The 18,372-nt window shown below is 43.9% G+C and overlaps 1 protein-coding gene across 2 annotated transcripts in view; it reads right to left on the bottom strand.

Annotated features, from left to right (window-relative positions):
- The window catches only part of LOC129326782 (cytochrome b-245 heavy chain), a 52,310-nt gene extending 39,240 nt beyond the window's left edge, over positions 1 to 13,070 (bottom strand). Inside the window, exons 1-3 of one of the 2 annotated variants that reach the window (XM_054975122.1) lie at positions 13,002 to 13,070; positions 5,877 to 5,972; positions 3,239 to 3,349 (exon numbers count right to left, since the gene is read on the bottom strand). In XM_054975122.1, the coding sequence (XP_054831097.1) occupies positions 3,239 to 3,349; positions 5,877 to 5,972; positions 13,002 to 13,046 (252 nt within the window). In that variant the 5' untranslated portion in view covers positions 13,047 to 13,070. The remainder of the gene's footprint in view (positions 1 to 3,238; positions 3,350 to 5,876; positions 5,973 to 13,001) is intronic. The other variant, XM_054975121.1, reaches the window with a different exon arrangement.
- Positions 13,071 to 18,372: the final 5,302 nt, after the last annotated feature.

Genomic DNA, 18,372 nt, shown 5'->3' with positions numbered 1-18,372 from the left:
GACATCCAGCAGATGTTCTACTCCTTCCTTGTCAGGGTTCAGCTCAAGGTGTTGAGTCGAGATAGGGCTTGTTCGTAGTTGTTGGGCAGTCGCTGTCTAGGTGTGCGGAAAGGGAGTGGAGCAATCCAACTTCCGGAGTCGTCTTGCTGAAGTTCCTTTTCCATTAGTTGTAGGAATTGCTTGTCTTTCATAGATGGGGCGAGCATGTTGTCTTCTTTGGTTGTTTGGAACACTGTAGTTCCAAGGCCATAATCCTCTTCAGTTAGTGTGAAGTGTAAGGAGGGGCTGATTTCCTGGTAGTTTTAATGCGCTGCCTCTTTCAACCCAGATTTTAAAGTAATCCTTACTTACAGTTGGAGCCAGTAAACAAGACATGGTTCAATCAGAAGCTTCGTACATCTTTATTGGTCCAGATTTATTCGTAGACAAGCGGTGAATTCATAATGGCTTTTGCATCCTAGCTTGAGGAGGTAAGTTGCCGAACAAAGAAAAAGGAAGAGGACCCTAAAACTAACACCCTAATAGGAAGATCTACAATAAACTTCTCAAATGTCCCACTGTCCCAATGTTGGAGAGAGAACTACGATTCCCTTGAGTACCAGTTGTTAAAGGGACAGCACATAGTTCTGACTACACAGTTACAGAGGCTTTCTAAGCTGTGGTAACAGTACACTCCCCACCTGGGATCCTGTGGATTCCACCACAACATGCAAGCTAGTGGAGTATTCTTACAAGTCTAAGCATATACATCATGCTACATTATTCTCACAACTAAGCAAATGTAGCTAAGAATAAGCAACAGTATACTGTGCTATATCCATAACTAGGCAAATAAGAGTTAAATATAACATATAAGCAACACAATGGCATGCAAAGCTTGAGCTTCAGTCTTCAAGATCTGCCTTCCATACAAGCAGGACCACTTCGGTGACTCGTGTGGTGAAAATCTTCGGGCCATTTTGTCTGGCTACACGGATGTCAATCTTGCGGACCAACCCATCCACGCTGGGCAGAACTCAATCTATAAGTCCCACGGACTACGAGCTCTTAGACCCAGACCAGGACAATGAAATTTGGCCTCAAGTCACCTGCATGAAAGTAGGAATCAAGACCAACCACCATCTAGAAACACAGAGATTCGAATGATTCTCCAAATGCATGCCACTTGTTCTAGGGGTGGCACACCTCATTCAGTTCGCTCATCACCAGAACGCAGAGCTGACTTCGCCAGAAGTGCAACACAGGGAGGAGCGCCTGATTCTCCAGAGAGCACAACATGAGTTCTACATAGAAGAACTCGAAAATGCCAAGAAAGGGTTGCCTATACCCAAGAACAGCCCGCTACTTAAGTTGAACCCCTACCTCGATGATGATGGCTTCCTTCAGGTAGGAGGGCACCTGAAGGCAGCTGATGTAGGCTCAACAGTAGCAAACCCTATCATCCTTCCAGCTCAACATCACGTGACTGTCCTCTTGGTGCAACACCACCATGAGCGGGTCCATCAACAAGGACACCACTTCATGGAAGGAGCCATCAGAGCAGCAGGTCTATGGATTGTGGGAGCGAAAAGATGCATCACTGCAGTCCTACAGACCTGTGTACAATGCCGGAAGCTCAAAGGTCCCCATCAGCAGCAAAAGATGGCCAACCTGCCACCAGATCGACTCAGTACTGAGCCCCTTTCACCAATGTTGGACATGATGTATTTGGCCCCTGGAATGTAGTGACACGCAAGACTAGGGGAGGGCAGGCCAACAGCAAGAGATGGGCAGTGCTTTTCACATGTCTGAGCATCCAAGCCGTACATATCGAGGTGATTGAGTCCATGGACACCTCCAGCTTCATAAGTGCCCTCAGAAGATTCCTTGCCATTTGGGAACCTGTCAAGCTACTGAGGTCTGACCGTGACACGAACTTAGTCAGCGCCTGCAAGGAGCTGGGAATCAATGCAAGCACAGACCTTGACCCAACCCTCAGCAGTTACCTGAGTGACCAGAATTGTAAATGGATCTTCAGTCTTCCCCATGCCTCTCATATGGGAGGAGTGTGGGAACACATGATCAGCACTGCACGCAGAATTACTGAAGTAAAAAAGGAAACCCACATATGCTGAAGCTTCTTGGAGATAATGGAGCATGTATGGAGGTCTAGATGTTGGTAATAGTATGCTTTGATGTTTGACTTTTGTGTGACGTGATTTTTGATGCAATATTTCCTTGCATATGGTTTCTTCACAAAAGACAAGAGTAATAAAATAATTTTTAAAAGGGTCACTAAGACTGGTGACCTCTTCCAGCACAGATCACTTTGGACGTTGTGCTACAAATAATTTCTAGCCATAGAGTTCCTCTTGCCATGGAGAAGAACTTGTGAAAGCAAACTTCTTTTCATGTGACCTGACTGCACTTTTAGCAAAAACATTCCAATATATTGCTTAGATTTTCATTTCTAATTCTGAATCTTAACTTTCCAAAACAATCTACAGAAAAAAAATGCCATTGTGGTAAAAAGATGTATTAAGAATTAATTTAAAAATGTAAAGTGTGCATACAACAAACGTAAGTATCATAGTGGTACACTTGCCAAGGAACCCTGATTGTCTTCAACTTCCTCTTAAATATACATTGGGTGCAAACCCAGTTTTTCTTTGTATAGCCACTCTGAGCCCATTCATGGGGAGGGCAGGATATAAGTCAAAATAAATAAAAATAAAGTCAGAGAAATAGCCTATAAATTCAAGTAAAGATGGTGATGACCTGTGCTTGGAATTTCTTTTCACAAGGACCTAACAACTTTTCTGTATTTTGTAAGAACAGAATAACCACCACAAAATGAATCTGCCCGCATCTATGTTTTACACACACAATGGACAAGGTTGTTTTGGTATAGCATAGCAGACCAGAATCTGGGAGACCCAGGTGAGAATCACCAGTCTACCACGGAAACTTGCTGGATGACCTTTGACCAATCACACACTCCCAGCCTAACCTAACTTATGGGTTTATTGTGAGGATAAAATAGATGAGAGGAGAACAATGGAAGCCACGTTGGAGCCTCGCTGGGCAGAGTATAAATTAAGAAAATTAAATAAATACTGGCATTGTAATGGGATCTTGCACCTAACAAGCATAGTATAGTTGGAATTTTGCTGCGTAATAGCTTAGAGGAACTCAAGCTAAGTGCTAACTGCAAAGAACTATTATTATCTCTCACAGAAAAAGGGAGCTTTTATCTTACCGCACTGGATCCTCTGAGGAAGGAAAGCAAGTTTCGACAGACTGGAAGCAGAATCAACATACAGTTGAAATTCAGACATGCTGCAGGTGCCCGAGCCCATGCCAGGAAAGGCTAAAATACAAGAGAAGATGATCGAAGATAACCAAATAGTGTACCTCTAGAACAACTTGGAACAAACATAGGGGATTAATGGTTCTGTATTGGATACTGCAGACATGTGCGAGAATATAAAGGGCAGTGCCGTGTTCAGGTGCTGATAGACATGGGCAATTTATAAACTAGTGCTTCTCTATTTGCAGATGGGCCAATGTATGTAAAGGGAGGATAGGATTGTAAACACTGGCCCCACTCCCTGCTCACAACAGAGCACTTTGGTCTTACTCCCTGTTTGCACAGCATTCCAAATCACAGGAATGGCACATACACATATACACTTTGTTCACATGTAGGGCACCACACAGGGTCTGCATGTGCAATCCTGTTGCCTATGGACACCGTTTGACCAACCATGAATATTCCTGTTTCATGCACACAGCCCATGACAGCAGAGAGCTCTGGACAACTTCCCTCTCCCCATAGTCTCTTCCCATGATAGCACCCAGTGTTTAAAAAGCCCTCTACCACCAGGCTGTATCTAGAGTAGAAGCCTTTCCCAAGCTCAAAGACACTGTGCAGTGGGGCAGGAGGTGCTTCATTCTACTCTTGTGCTTGGCAAGCCTCAGCATCACAATGCCTCTCTTATTTCCCCCTGCTTTATACAGTGGGAGGGTGGAGGATCCCGGCTCATTCTCACTCTCTCTCTCTCTCTCTCTCTATTCTCTCTTAGTAGGCTACAGAAGTTTGACATGCTTTAGGGGATGCCCTTATGGAACATTGAATGCTGTCAAGATTTTGGAAAAGGAGGATAGAGTTCCCCGTGTCAGAGAGGAAACACCCCCATTTCTCTGCATAATCACTTGCCCCATCCATTCTTTCTCACTTCCTAATCTTTCCCACCATTGCTGGCTATGCTTCCTGCACATGTTGGTGGGCCATCCTGATGGCATTGCCTCAGAGTCTGTTCACAACATCCATCCTTTGGCTTCTCGTGCTCCATTTTCCCTCTTGCTAGAAGGGAAAACTGAAGTGTGGGAGACATTGGCGGTTTTCACACTGCTTACCGGCCACGGAACATCGCACCGAGCTCCCGGAACGACAGCATCTTCCTGGTGTGATTAAGATGCTGTTGTTCTAGGAGCTCAGCTCAATGTTCGGTGGCCAGTAAGCAGTGTGAAAACAGCCATTCTGCACCAAGGTTCCATGACTTGGCCTGGGGGACCTTCTTAAGTCACTAACATTATTATTAATTAGCAGCTTTTAGCGTGGCTGATGCAAGAGCTGCTCCTGACAAGAAGTGGGAAAAGAAAAAAGGAAATGTAAGCAACTAAGGGACTTCTAGGATTGCTTAAAAGTGAGCAGAGGAAGTTACACTGTGTTGCTGTTTTTTATAACAGTCCAGCTGAAATAACATTTAGCAAAATCACTTCTTGTTAAGAAGGGGCTGCTCTCTTATGACAGATTATGTGTACTGATTACAGACAATATTTCTGGAAGTTACATACATGTTACATACATACACTGAGCATTTAGGTATATTCTAATTTCTTGGCAAATATGGTTTGAGTAGCAGGAACTCATCAGATATTTTCAGAAGGAGGTAATTATTAGTATGTAATATAATAATAACATTTGATTTATATACCGCCCTTCAGGACAATTTAACACCCACTCAGAGCGGTTTACAAAGTTTGTTATTATTATCCCCACAACAATCACCCTGTGAGGTGGGTGGGGCTGAGAGAGCTCCTAGAAGCTGTGACTGACCCAAGGTCACCCAGCTGGTTTCAAGTGGAGGAGTGGGGGATCAAACCCGGTTCTCCAGATTAGAGTCCCACACCCTTAACCACTCCATCAAACTGGCTCTGTCATGTATTCGGTTTTGCAATCTTGCCCTCCTTAGCTGCTGTTAAAGCAACAGTTTCTCATTGTATCACTTCATATTGTATGAATATGTTTCAGAAAAATATGAGTGGTCTAAACTGCTAATCCTCAAAACGTCACTCATGGACTCCATTGTGCCCACCAGTTTATTTCCTAGTGCCCATTTCCTGGTCTTCAAAGCATAACTTTTCAAAAGCAAAGAGCCAAACTTAGTTTTCCTCAACTTTAGTGGAACAGGAGGTATTTCAGAACAGCCCAAGAAGTGTCACTATTGTATCTTTAGGAGGAACCTGTTCAGAAACGGGTGCCTCTATCATAGGACTGGAACAACCCAACGTGTTGTGATGGGCTCAAGTTCCCAATGGCCGTCTTCTTGAGGTTGGCTGTATCCCTGCCCCATGGCAGCCATTTTGAGGTGATATCCACTCACTGTTCACAAAATTCTGAAAGTGCGTGCAGATTCAACTAGGTTGGGGACTCTGCTTTAAACAATTAAAAATAGTGATGTTTCTGGGCACCAGGAACTAAAAACAGAACAGAACATCTTGAGTTACAAACTTCAGTGAATGAGACTCGTTCCAAATAAGTAAGTTAGGGTGGGAATTTGAGTTAATATTGGCTTTGCATACTCTACAGTAAATACACTTCTAATGCTTACCCCAAGGAGTTTTCTTGTATAGTAGTATTTAATTTCAAGGTCATATACGAAGTAGTACCATGTGAACAGGAAGACGTTTAAAACCAGCCACACAAACTAAAGGAAAAAATATACAGTCTGAAATTATTTTCAACCCATGTTTAGACTTTACAACATGGAGGTAGACATTTTCTTCTGCTTTGTGGTTAGCCTATGATAAATTACATAAGAGAAATGTATAGTTTTATGCTATGGAGTCATTGGGACACTTTGAGCTTCCTCCTACACAAAGCTATTGACCTTAGTTTTTCTGAAATGCAAAATTACTGTGAGTGGTTATTGAATATAAGGCAGCCACATTTATTGGCTGGCCTAGGAGACATCGTAAAGACTGAATTAATTGGGTTTACTATGTTACTCTAATGGGTGTCTCCTTGTGAGTTGGGGGGGGAATTAACATTCAAGGAAATGCAACAAGAGAGGGTAACTGGATTCACTACCAATGCATACCAGGATTGTTCCCTTAGAGAACTCTCAAACAAACAGGCAGACATTCTACAGGAAAGGTTTCTTTTATTAACAGAGAAATAAAAGGCAAACATACAGAGAACCACACACAACATACACACAGAGCTAGCTAAGAAAACAGTGAGGAAAAGGAAAGAGAAATTCAGGGTAGGATAATATTTAACAGTTCTAGAGAAGTAAAGTTCCTGTGGGAACGACAGCAAAACTACCAGTGCTTCATGGAAGAGAAGGGAGGGCTCAGATAATCTGAAGGTGCATGGATGGATCCCAGAACACACACACTGCACATAGCTGAGGGCAGCTCAGTTATGGAGCAAAACATGCCCTGGGGCAGACATCTCTCTGTCCCAAAACGATGGCTTGATGGCTGTCTCCAGAGGTGGATAATGGGAGAGGCTTCCTAAGGTGGACTATGGGTGTGAAAGGTGCTTGATGATCCTGCTATTACTGGATGGGAAGAGCTATTAAGTCCTTGAATAGCTCTAAGGTGGGTGAAAAGAGTATGGAAGGGCATGGGTGAGGTAAACTCAGGTGCTTCTTCGAAGACCTCGTTGTTTCACAAGTGCTTCTCCAGGGCATGGAGGGGCAGCTAGTCAAGCTGACATACCTTCTGGCAATTTTCCAACTCCAGCTGAAGTTGGCATCTGTCCTGCCTTGCCAGGCTATGTTTTGTGCTTAAGGCACATGAGTAAAAGTGGTTATGATATTCCATATTCATAAATTGCCCTTTCAGTGTGAGAAAGGTATCTGACTGCTAACAACTATTTGCTCAGGACTACTCAAATATAAACAAAAAATAAGGAGATATGGAATGGGACCTACAGACTACTTATATTTGCATATTATTTACACCTCTTTAATTCTATTGATTTCAATGGGACTCAGCAAGTTTAAGCAAATTATGAATGTAAGTAGCTTCAGACAATTGAGATTGTGGCCTCTGTGGCAAAATGTATTTCTGTAGCAAATCTTGCATTCCTAAATTGAATGTGTGTAATACAATGCACAATACAATGCGTGCAATACAATGTTATATATTATTTGTGTAACTGTTCTCTTCTACCCATCAGTGCTGGCAACGATGAGCTATGGGCAACAACAAACCACGTGACAACTGTAAATTGTAGGCCTACCCTGAAGTTTAGCTAATGGAGTCTTTCCACCCTCTAAATTATCCTTCTTGCTTTCTACAGACAGAAATCATATCCATGTTCAGGCTGAAACAAATACAGCTTTTCATGGATAAAATTAAGAGATTTGTCAAAACTTACTAAAAATCTTAGGAATGTTCACTTTTACCCTTGTAACTTGCATTGTAACTTGTATTGTAGGGAGGGGGTCTCAGATGCTTCGCATAAGGACCATAGATTTCAACACTATGTTGTTTTAAATATGTGCTCTTGTGAGTGACCTACATGTACTTCATGTTGTCTAATATCAGCCCTAGAACTGCTTATGTTCTGGTTCAGCATTTCTCCAACTCTATATTGGATTCTTGCTAATGCTATGTCTTTGTAGACTTGTGTTTATTTACTCTGTGGCATTGTTTATGGAAATGTCCTTGAAATTGACTGTACTAATTAGAGATGGGCACGATCCCAAAAAAAAATACCGATTAAGCCATTCGTGGATCCGGGCCGCTGCTGAACCCAGGCCATCGATTCTAACCAATCAAGTCCCATTTCCGATCCAGAATTGGGAAGGCCAAAGCGGCAGGGAGCCCTGCTGTTTCCAGCAATATAGGAATGGTGGTTGCCGGCGGGCAGGGGGCATTGCCGCCTCCCTTCAGGGAGGGAGGGGACATTCACACACACACACACACACACACACACACACACACACACACACACACACACACTTAGAGTAGAGGGGGGAGTTTTTAACCCGGCAACGAGACGCCTCCCCTCAGGGAGGGGACATTCCCAGGGCCAGATCTACGGTTGCCAGCGCCCAGGGCATCCGTAGTCAGGCTCTTGCGCGCGTGCGTGCACGCTCCTGGGTCACCCCCCCACCCATGCAGCAAGCCGGCTGTCCCGGTACGCTGTGGAGCTGGCAGCAGCGCACCGCAAGACAAGGGGCAGCCGGCTTGCTCACGCGCCCCTTGTCCTGGGGAAAGGCGAACGGCGCAGGCGGCCTCCCAGCCTCCCGCGCTACCTTTTGCCTTTCCCCAGGACAAGGGGCGGCTGGCTTGCCCATGCGCCCCTTGTCCTGAGGAAAGACAAACAGTGCGGGCAGCCTCCCAGCCTCCCGCGCTGCCTTTTGCCTTTCCTTTGTGCCCATGGCTTCAGAACACCCCCTTCCCCCTCCCTCCCCTGGGTTGCTGCTCTGTGGTTGGAAGGAAGCCTGCTAATCAAGGAAAGCTGGTCTTCCATTCGTGTTTCAAGGGCGACAGAAGGAGGGCAAACACAGCTCATTCCCCTGGCTCCGTTGCCCCGGGAATAAATTACTGGCGCCAGAGTGTCTGCAATTCTGAACAGAAACTGATATATCTGATCAAGTCCCGAACAAGTAAACCCCCAACTGCTGGATCGGTTGCCGTGGACGGAACCGATTAGCTGAGTCACAATGGCACAAACACCAAAATCGGGTTTTTTTTGAAATCGTAATTCAGATCCTGTCCATGTCTAGTACTAATCTCACACTGTGTAATCCGCCTTGAGTTTCATAAGAAAGGCAGACTATAAATGGCATAAAATAAATAAATAAACAAATAGCTCAAATACTCTGAAAATCATCAGTTTGATATGTAGCCATGTTAAATATTATCTAAAATCTTATTTCAATTTACATACACTATGGACATGGATACAAATATTTTAAAAATAGAGGTATATTCTAGAAAGAGGACAATATCTATTTCTTGTGAGGAATTAAATAAAGATTATTCTGAAGCTAATACATAAAGTTCTTGTATTATATATGGCTGGCTTCCTCACGACTTTGGTGGTGCAAGAATGAGTTCCTCCTCAGTTGTGAAGACCGTGCTGGGCATGATCAGAAACCTTTTATAAACATTGAGCAAGACATCTGTAAGTCATGGGTACATTTCGCACTCGTTTTTTAGAGCGCGTTTGTACCTGTTCCACATCCCATGTTTGCAAGAGTTTCACACTTAAAAGCAGTCATGGGATGCAGTCTCGCTTTTTGTCCGCTGTATCCCCGATTTTCCCCCCTGCGGACATACCCCGATGTTTTTTTAAGTTCGCTGCAGACTGGAAGCTGGCCCGCATTTTGCTAATGTGAACACTTTTGCCTCCTTTTTGCTTCTCTTCTCCCCCCTCTCCTTTTCCCTGGGAGCTGATTGGTTTGTGCAGAATTAACCACTCCCACCCTCCTCAGCTCTCTGAACTCCTTGTCCACCATTTTTTTAGTAAAGCGAGCTGAGGGTCATAAGGCTGCTTCTTCGTTGGTTTCCTTCCTCCCGGTATGCATGCTGTTTTATTTTTTTTCAAAAGCCAGGAATGATTCCTAAGCTTGCTGCTAATTCCCTGCTAGCTTTAAAATCAAGGAAAGTGTTAAATAGCTGCTTTCTCCTTCCTCCCTTAGGGTATGCACACACATTCTTTTTTTTTTTAAAGACAAGAATGGGTTGCAACGTTGTAATGTTCCTGCACTTTCTTCCTGGCTTTAAAAGCCAGGAAAGGATTAAACGGCTGCTTTTCCCTCCCTCCCAGGCATGTTTCAGACTTTGCCAAAGAGGGGGAAAAAACCCAAGCATTTTGCACAGCCCTTTGGAAACAAGCCTCTGCTTCCTGGGAGGAGATTAATCGGCAGCATTTTAACCCTTTCCTGGCTTGATTTTAAAAAATGAGAGTGGTATATGTTTTCCCCCAGAACTCTGCCACCAATTGCCTCTCCGGTGGGCAGGGGACAGCCCAATCAGCAAAAAGGGGGGAAGGGTTCCAACATTGCAACGTTACTACGCATGCTCAATTTTTTTTAAAAAAGTGTGACGTGAATTGCAAGGCCCCAAAAGCCCAAAATTGCACCGAGGTTTTGAAATGAAGCACAGACACCAAATCGAAATTGCAGTGGACAGTGTGAAATGAACAGGTGCAATGCCGAAGCCACTGCGATCGGGGCAAATGCTCATAAATGGCGGTTTAAACCGTAAGTGCGAAAAGGGCCATGGTTTCTGCATCCAGCAGAACTAAACTTGCTTAAATCCAAGAAACATAGATTTACAAACTCAGATTTGAATTAAATCCCAAAAGTATGCTTTTAAATATTTTACCAACTAATGTGAGAAAAGAACAAGGAGACCTCGTCCGTTATATGGTGACTGCAGTGAGGGTGTTATTTACAGGTAGATGGGAAAATGATGCCTGCCCTGGTCTCTCAGAGTGGAGAGATAAGATTTACGAATATGCTTCAATGGCTGAACTGACTACCTACTTACAAAATAGACCGAGTTCCAGAAAAAATGGAAGGATTTCTTCAATTACTTAGGCTAAACTAATTGACACAGAAGCTCAGAGACAGAGAGGGACGGAGAGAGGAGAAATGCTACACAGTTAGGTTTAAGGAAATTTGACTGTATTGCTTGTTTTACTCCCAAAGCTATTATACATAGATTATGTTTATTGGTTGTATAAAATAGTATAACATTCAATTTATTGTCTAATGTAGAATCTGTATAACTTTTTTAGAATGCACTTAATTTACTTTAATTTCTTTGCTTTAATAAAATTTTGAAAATTCTTTTTAAAAAAAGAAACAGATTTGCTAATGTGAACAGCTCATTATTTCAAATAATCTGCATTGGACTACAATTTCTTATACTGTATTGCAGACAGAATCAGCTTGCTGTGTATCTGTTTTCTATCATATGTATTCAGTCCCTATATAAAAAGGAAGATTAATGAATGTACAATTTTTTTAAAAGTCATGGTTTGCTCGTTATTTTATTAAGGATACAATTTGCTGCATACTTAGGTTCCCATTGAACAAAGCAGGATTCACTTGTAAGCAGTTACAGTAAAGTTTAAAATATCAAGATATTTGTAAAAAGAAGGGCTTAATCTTCCCATATAGCCTCGTATGCCCTTTCAAAGAATCTTCTCTTAGTGAAAGAAAGGAATATCAGCATCTATTAGGGTTAATTGAACAGGAATGATCTGCAAGCAGAAGGTCTCCCCCTTCCCCCTGAGATCTACCTTTCTAAATGAAAGGTCAGTGTTAGAAACTGGAGGAGGGGAGTTGGGAGGTATTAATGTGGACTATACCACTTTTTAAAAAGTTTATTGGAAAAGAAAGACAATAACAATACATAAGAAAAAAACATAAACATAATATATAGCAGCACATTTAAGCTAGAAAATATTGCTCCTCTCCATCTCCTTTATACTTTATACAACTTACTTTATACTCAGCATTTTATATTCAACATTATACTCAATATTTTATATTCAACATTTTAAAATATTAATTTTCTAACTAGCTGCTTCAATAAATACTATTTTTACTTTTTTTAAATTACCAGCTACGTAGTCAAAAAAGGACTTTCCATTTTTCTTGAAATTCTGAAATTGGTCTGTTAATTTAGCCATAGATGCATATTCACACAATTTGTTCATCCATTCAAACACATCTGGACAAGAATATGTCTTCCATTTTGTTGCAAATACTACCCTTGCCGTCATCATCATATATTTAAAAAGTTCACTATGTGTTTTTATAATATTACTAGGTAAAATATTTAATAACATATTTTTAGGATACAACACAAAACAAAACTTTAACATTTGTTGCAGCTCTTCATGATGTTTTATCCAATATCGTCTTACCTTCTTATATGTCCACCACATTTGATAGAATGTTGCATCCGTACACTGGCGTTTTGAACACTGACTATACCACTATTGAAGAACTATACCGCTGTGTTCTTATATTTTACCTGAATAAAGTAAGATCCTCCTTCAATAGTAGTATAGTCCACTATTGAAGAAGGATCCAACTTTATTCACTACTCTTACTGCTAGTGGCTGTCCAGAGTTTCAGGCCAAGAAGGAGCTTCCCAGCAGCTGCTATGTGCCAGAGACTGACCCTGAGACTTTCTACATGCAAAGCATGTGTTTCAACACTGAGCAACAGCCCCCTCCCCAATCTTTCCCCCTTCATTTCTCCTCAAAGGCAATCAAGGGCTGTCTCCTGCTCATAATGATCTTACATACTGATGAAAAACAGTAAGGAATTATTTAATAATATGGTTACACTGTTCATTTTTTCACATCTATCAAATGGCTTAAATCAGCCAACACCATTAGCACATTTTAACTGTCATAATCTATAACAAGATAACAACGTTATGAATCATAAAAGAAGAATACTTGGAAGGTACTTTTTCCATCATTTTTAAAGAAATATCTAAGAAAGTTTACTTTTCTAATATAACTGAATATGCAGAACGGTTTTTATTTTCCACAGTATGAAAATTTCTTGTTCTACAATCATGTATGCATAGTTGATGGAACATTGAAGCCAAAACCCAGAAAGAACTGAAGATATTTCATGTAAACATATAAGCATTTGTTAAACATGTAAGCATTTTTTAAAATGAGAACAACCCTTGAGAAAAGCCATTCTTAAAATACTTTAACAATTACTTTAAATACTCACAATTACAAATATGGAGAGTCCCTCATTCTCTACCCAGTTACCCATGATGACTGTAGAGAGGAGAATGAACTGGTGTTCTGAGATAAGCGCAATACTTTTTTCCAGTAAAGGAAGTGAAACCGACACACTCGTAACAACCTGGTTCCCTATTTCATTTTGCAAAGAATTGATTAACCACTAAGATGACCATTTTTATTTCATTCTCAAACCTTCAACAAACAAAAGGAATTGTGGTGTGTTTATTTTCCTCCTATATCTAGTGTTCCCAGTAAGAGAAACAGGGTAATGCTGGTACATGCCATCCCCCCAAAACACCCTCACTGTCCAGTATTGTCTTTCCTAAAGCTTCAGAATAATAGCAAGATTGCAGATAACATTATCCTTCCTAGCTCATCCTACTCTTTTATTGCACTTCTGTTTATGCACAAAGAAAGAACTCTTTTTACCTACTAGAAACAATGCCCGTTGTGTGAACAAATACAACAGGCTCTAGGAAACAGATTCAGTGGGGGCCCCTCCTGGCAGCAAGTGGCCTCTCAAGCCAAGCCCTGCCATTGCCCTTGTAGGGCCACCTCACCCTCCCAAGGCTCTGCAGCAGCTGTGGAGGTGGCAGAAGGCTGCTTCAGCCAAGTTTGGCATGGAACGTTGCCACAAGCAGCTCCTCTGCTAGGGGAAGAGGCGCTCCTCTGCTTTCCCTCTCCCTTCTCTCCGCCCCAGCCCGCGTGGCATTGAGCAGCTGCTCCTGGCAGGGCCAGTGGCCTGAGGATGGGCCTAATGATCTCATCATTTCTTCCCCAGCTCTATTAGAGTTCAGATAGTGTTCAGTTTCAAAGATTAACACACAGAGAGATGCACCCTCTTGTGCCTGCACTCACTGAGGCTTCCCTCTGCTCACCTCCCCCTCCAGCTGGCTCCCTCTCTCGTCCCCATTCCTCCCTCCTCCACCTTTGGATGTAACAGTAAAAGCCCTTCTTCTTACACGTAGTCCTCGATGATTGGCAGGGCTGACAGTGATGGACAGGGTGCTGCCATGGCAATGCAACAATGACACCTGACAGGCCAATAGAAAAGTGAAACAAAAAGTTTTGGTGCTGTATTCACCAAATGACGCAGTCATTCCACTCTGCAACCTGTCATTCCAGTCCAAGAACACTTCTGCTACTCCCAGGGGCTGTCATTCCATTGTGGGGCCTGTCATTCCAGTCCAGTCCAGCTTCTACTACTACCAGTCCAATAGTAGTCTATCTGGGCCCAGAGACCTTTATGGAAAATCCGTTCTGCATTTTTTGGGGAACATTTTTGTGCTGTAATGCTTTTCAATGGAGCCCACGCAAGGAAATTGGTATTCTGGGCTCCTATTTTCTCCAATGGTTCTTCAAGCCTCTCCCATTATTTTCAATTGGCAATGTCAGGCTATGGATGACAGGATACCGCAGACAGATCTCTGGCCCATTTGCAGTAAGACACAAGTACTTAGTCAAATGGATTTTATTCAGAAATCAGTTGGTTCCAATACACAGTTCCATAGGTCTACTTAGAAGCAAGACCGACATCTAAGCAGCATGAGTAGAGTTCACTCGAATGACATCATGTAAAAGACACTTTCCATTTATCCATCTCGTTTACTTTGTTCCCCCCTCCCTCTAACTATAAACAATACTTTGGCACTCATTTTGTGTGAGAACATTTTACATATTTGTGATATCAGGATAAGTTGCTAAGGTGCGAGACACAGCACAGTCTGGGAAGAAGTGCAAGGTCATAAACATTGAAAACATGGGAAGCTGTTGCAGTCCAGCAGACAAACACCTCTGAAAGCCTGAGAAAGTCAGCACACTAACAAAGTGATATTAAGCCATAGTTATATACCCTGTGTTCAGCAGAACCAATATTGGCATGGATGAGGTTCAGACATGACAGGCAATCCTGTCATTCCTTTTAGTACATCCCTGGCTGGCTGCTGCCGCCACGCTGACTCCTCCTGAGGGCCTCTCTGCACACCTCTTTCGGAAGCTGTGCTAGGTCTCCCCCCCCCCAGCCTCAGTGAGCCTGTCCTCCTGGGAACCACTGGGATGCCTGTGGGGATGGAGAAGGGCTGGGAGGGGCTGGGCTTCACTGGGCACTCCGCAGCTGAGTGCAGCTTTCCAAAGGGAAGGGGGACGAGTCCCAGGTGCAATGCTCCAGACTCCAGCTGGGGCGGCCTCAGCCTCAGGGCCTTCCCTCCTACCCTCCTGCTCTCTGCCCAGCCCCTGCTGGCTCGAGGGCCTGAGGCATGGCTGCGGCTGCCCTTTGCATTCCCGGCCCATTGTGCCCCACTTTCTCCCTGGGCAGCTGAGCGGTGGGCGGGTTCCTCAGCAGGGGGTGGGCAGCAGTGGGCTCCTTGGTGGTAGTGGGCCATGGTGGCGGGCTCCTCAGCAGCAAGAAGGCTTGGTGCTGCAGTGCTGGGGCTACCCATCACTTGGCTGGGTCTTCCTGGGCTTCCAAAAGCCCTGAGACAGCAGGAAGGCCTGCCGCCATGGTGCTGGGCCTTCCTGCTGCTGTGCTGTGCCTTTCCAGGCCTGTGGAGGCTCTGAGGAGGCAGCAGGGAGGCAAACCATTTTGCTCCCACTCGCTTCTTATCCCCGCATTCTGTGCATGTGTGGTGTACTGTGCATGTGCAGGGATAAAAAGTGAATCGTCAGCAACATGGTTTGCCTTTTATTAGTAGGATGTTTCACAAAGATTCTTCTTATGTTACATGTGAAGTCAGTGTAGGGTGGCAGGGGGGAATCTCATACCTGATTTTACCTTTCTTTTCTATATTTCTTTTTTCCAACATGTTTTGGTACCATTTTGAACATTTATACTTTCACATATACCAACATGGCCAGAAATTTACTCATCATGGAACTTTGTCTCCATTTAATGCTACGTGAATTTACAAGGGGTTAATCAACCTATACAGACCACTAAAATACTTCAATGGGAGAACTGCTTTATGCAGGGACCCCACAACTTCTCATTCTGCGTCCTGTATGCACTCTGCACATCATGTGGACATGCATGCTGGTACAAAGACTCTTATTATTTACTTCATTTATACCCTGCCCTTCTCCACAATGGAGCCTAAAGTGGAACAGGCAGATCAATAAGTTAACTGTCGCTAAACATTATAGCCCATGAGTGGAAAAGCATTTTTGGCAGTCCTGTTGTAGGTGCAATAAAAAGAGCACTTGCCCTAAATATACAATAAATACCGATCTCCAAGAGAACTAGCATAGTATTTAGTAGCATAAACTGAAGGCTAGTGCTATTTATTTATTTACTTCATTTATACTCCATCATTCTCCCCAATGTAGAACCAAAGTCCTTGCCTCCAGTTTATCCTCACACACCCCCTGTGAGGTAGGTTAGGCTGAGACAGGGCTGGATCTAGGGTTGCTGGCACCCATGGCAACCCAAGTCTGGCTCCTTGTGTGTGCGCGCAGCATGCATGCAGTCCCAGCACTGCGTGATGACGTCACTTCTGTGACATCATCATGCAGGAAGGAGTGTGCTGCCCGCACGGCTCACCGGCTGCCCCGGCATGCCGTGGAGTTGGTGGAGGCTGCATGGGTGGCTGGGAAGCCCCCCACGCCATTCACCTGCCTCACAGGACAGGGGGCGCTCAGCCAGCCAGCCGCCCCCTGTCCTGCGGGGCAGACAAATGGTGCAGGTGACCTCCCAGCCCCCCGCACTGCCTTTTGCCTGCCCCGCAGGACAGGGTGTGCACGGCAAGCCAGCCACCCCATGTCCTGCAGGGCAGGTGAATGGCATGGGCAGACTACCAGCCCCCTGCGCTGCCATTCCCCTGCCCCACAGGACAGGGGGTGGCTGGCTTGCAATGCACCCCCTGTCCTGCGGGGCAGGCAAATGGCACGGGCAGCCTCCCAGCCCCCCCACTGCCTTTTGCCTGCCCTGCAGGACAGGGGGCATGTGGCAAGCCAGCTGCCCCCTGTCCTGCGGGGCAGGCGAATGGCTCAGACGGCCTCTCAGCCTCCAGCACTGCTGCCCGCACGCTCCCTCTTTGGCAGCGCCGGGGGCAGACTACCGCCCCTGCCCCCCCCCCCATCGATCCAGCCCTGGGCTGAGAGTATGTTACTGGCCCACTGATTTTCTATAGTAGAGAGGGGATTCAAAGGACTCCCAAATCCTAGTACAAGAGCCTAACCACTACCAGAAGACCACACTGGTATTAGTCTTAGATCAGCTGCAAATTCACTGAATTATACATTTAGCAGGACAATATCTCACTGGTCTTTAACATGGAGATAATATTAATCTAGTTCTTCAAATTTTCATTGAGATTACTAAACATTTAGGGAAAGTAATATACACACACGTGTGTGTGTGAAATCAATATGTATATAAATATATGTCAAGTCAATATAACCAATAGTTAGGATATTCAATGAACACATAAAATAGGGTATGGATTGAACAAGCATAAATTCAAATACAGAGATGAAATGTTGCTGAAACAAAGCATAAGTAATTAAATATGACATCTTTAATGATGCAGAAACTACCCAGTAGAAACATAGCTATATGAACAGACAATACCCAGTAGAATAGTCTATAGTACCTGTCTCTTTATCAAGGCATCTCTTTGAGCCATTTCTTACAGCAAAGTCTTGCTATCTGAGTAAAAAAATCCCTTCTAATAATTCAGTTTTGCATTGTTTGCAGAAAACCAAGAGAGGGAGAGCTTTCTTGATCTCAAACAAGCCATTCCATATAGTGGGGAGCTACCACAGAGAAAGTGCACGTACAAGCAGCTGTAGATTATGCTCATCTGCAGGGTGTTGCCTGCAGAAGGCCCTGTTCAGATGAGTGAACCTGCTGTGGCAGAGCACAGGGGAGAACCAGTCCTGCAGATATGGGGGGCTGAGGCCAAGAGAGGCTTTGTTTGTGATAGTCAAAACCTTGAATTGAGCCTGGTAACAGATAGGTATCCAATGGTGAGACTGCAGAATGGGAATAATATGTGTGGTCCTCGTGAAAGAGTACTACTTCTGAGTTTCAGTCATGAACTTTGCTGGGTAGTGTTCTGAAGAATCTAAGAAGAGCTCTGCTGGATGAGACCACTGGATCAGCTAGGTCAGCCTCCTGTTTCCCAAAGCAGCCACTCATAGTGCCTACAAGCAGGGCTAGCCTATGCTACACTTAGTACATGTTAATTCCTGTCCTTCCTTGAAGAAGCTCAGAGCCTCAGGTCAACCAGCAAATTTCCTTAGCAGAACAGGGATTCGAATCTGTCTCTCTCAGATCCTAGTTTGACGCCTTAAACAATACACAATATTGTCTCTCTACACAACAAATAATTATAGGATTCACAGCTCCACATTTTGTT

This window comes from Eublepharis macularius, chromosome 3 (assembly GCF_028583425.1).
Source record: "Eublepharis macularius isolate TG4126 chromosome 3, MPM_Emac_v1.0, whole genome shotgun sequence".
Classification (NCBI taxonomy): domain Eukaryota; kingdom Metazoa; phylum Chordata; class Lepidosauria; order Squamata; family Eublepharidae; genus Eublepharis; species Eublepharis macularius.
This window is presented reverse-complemented; position numbering and strand designations above follow the sequence as displayed.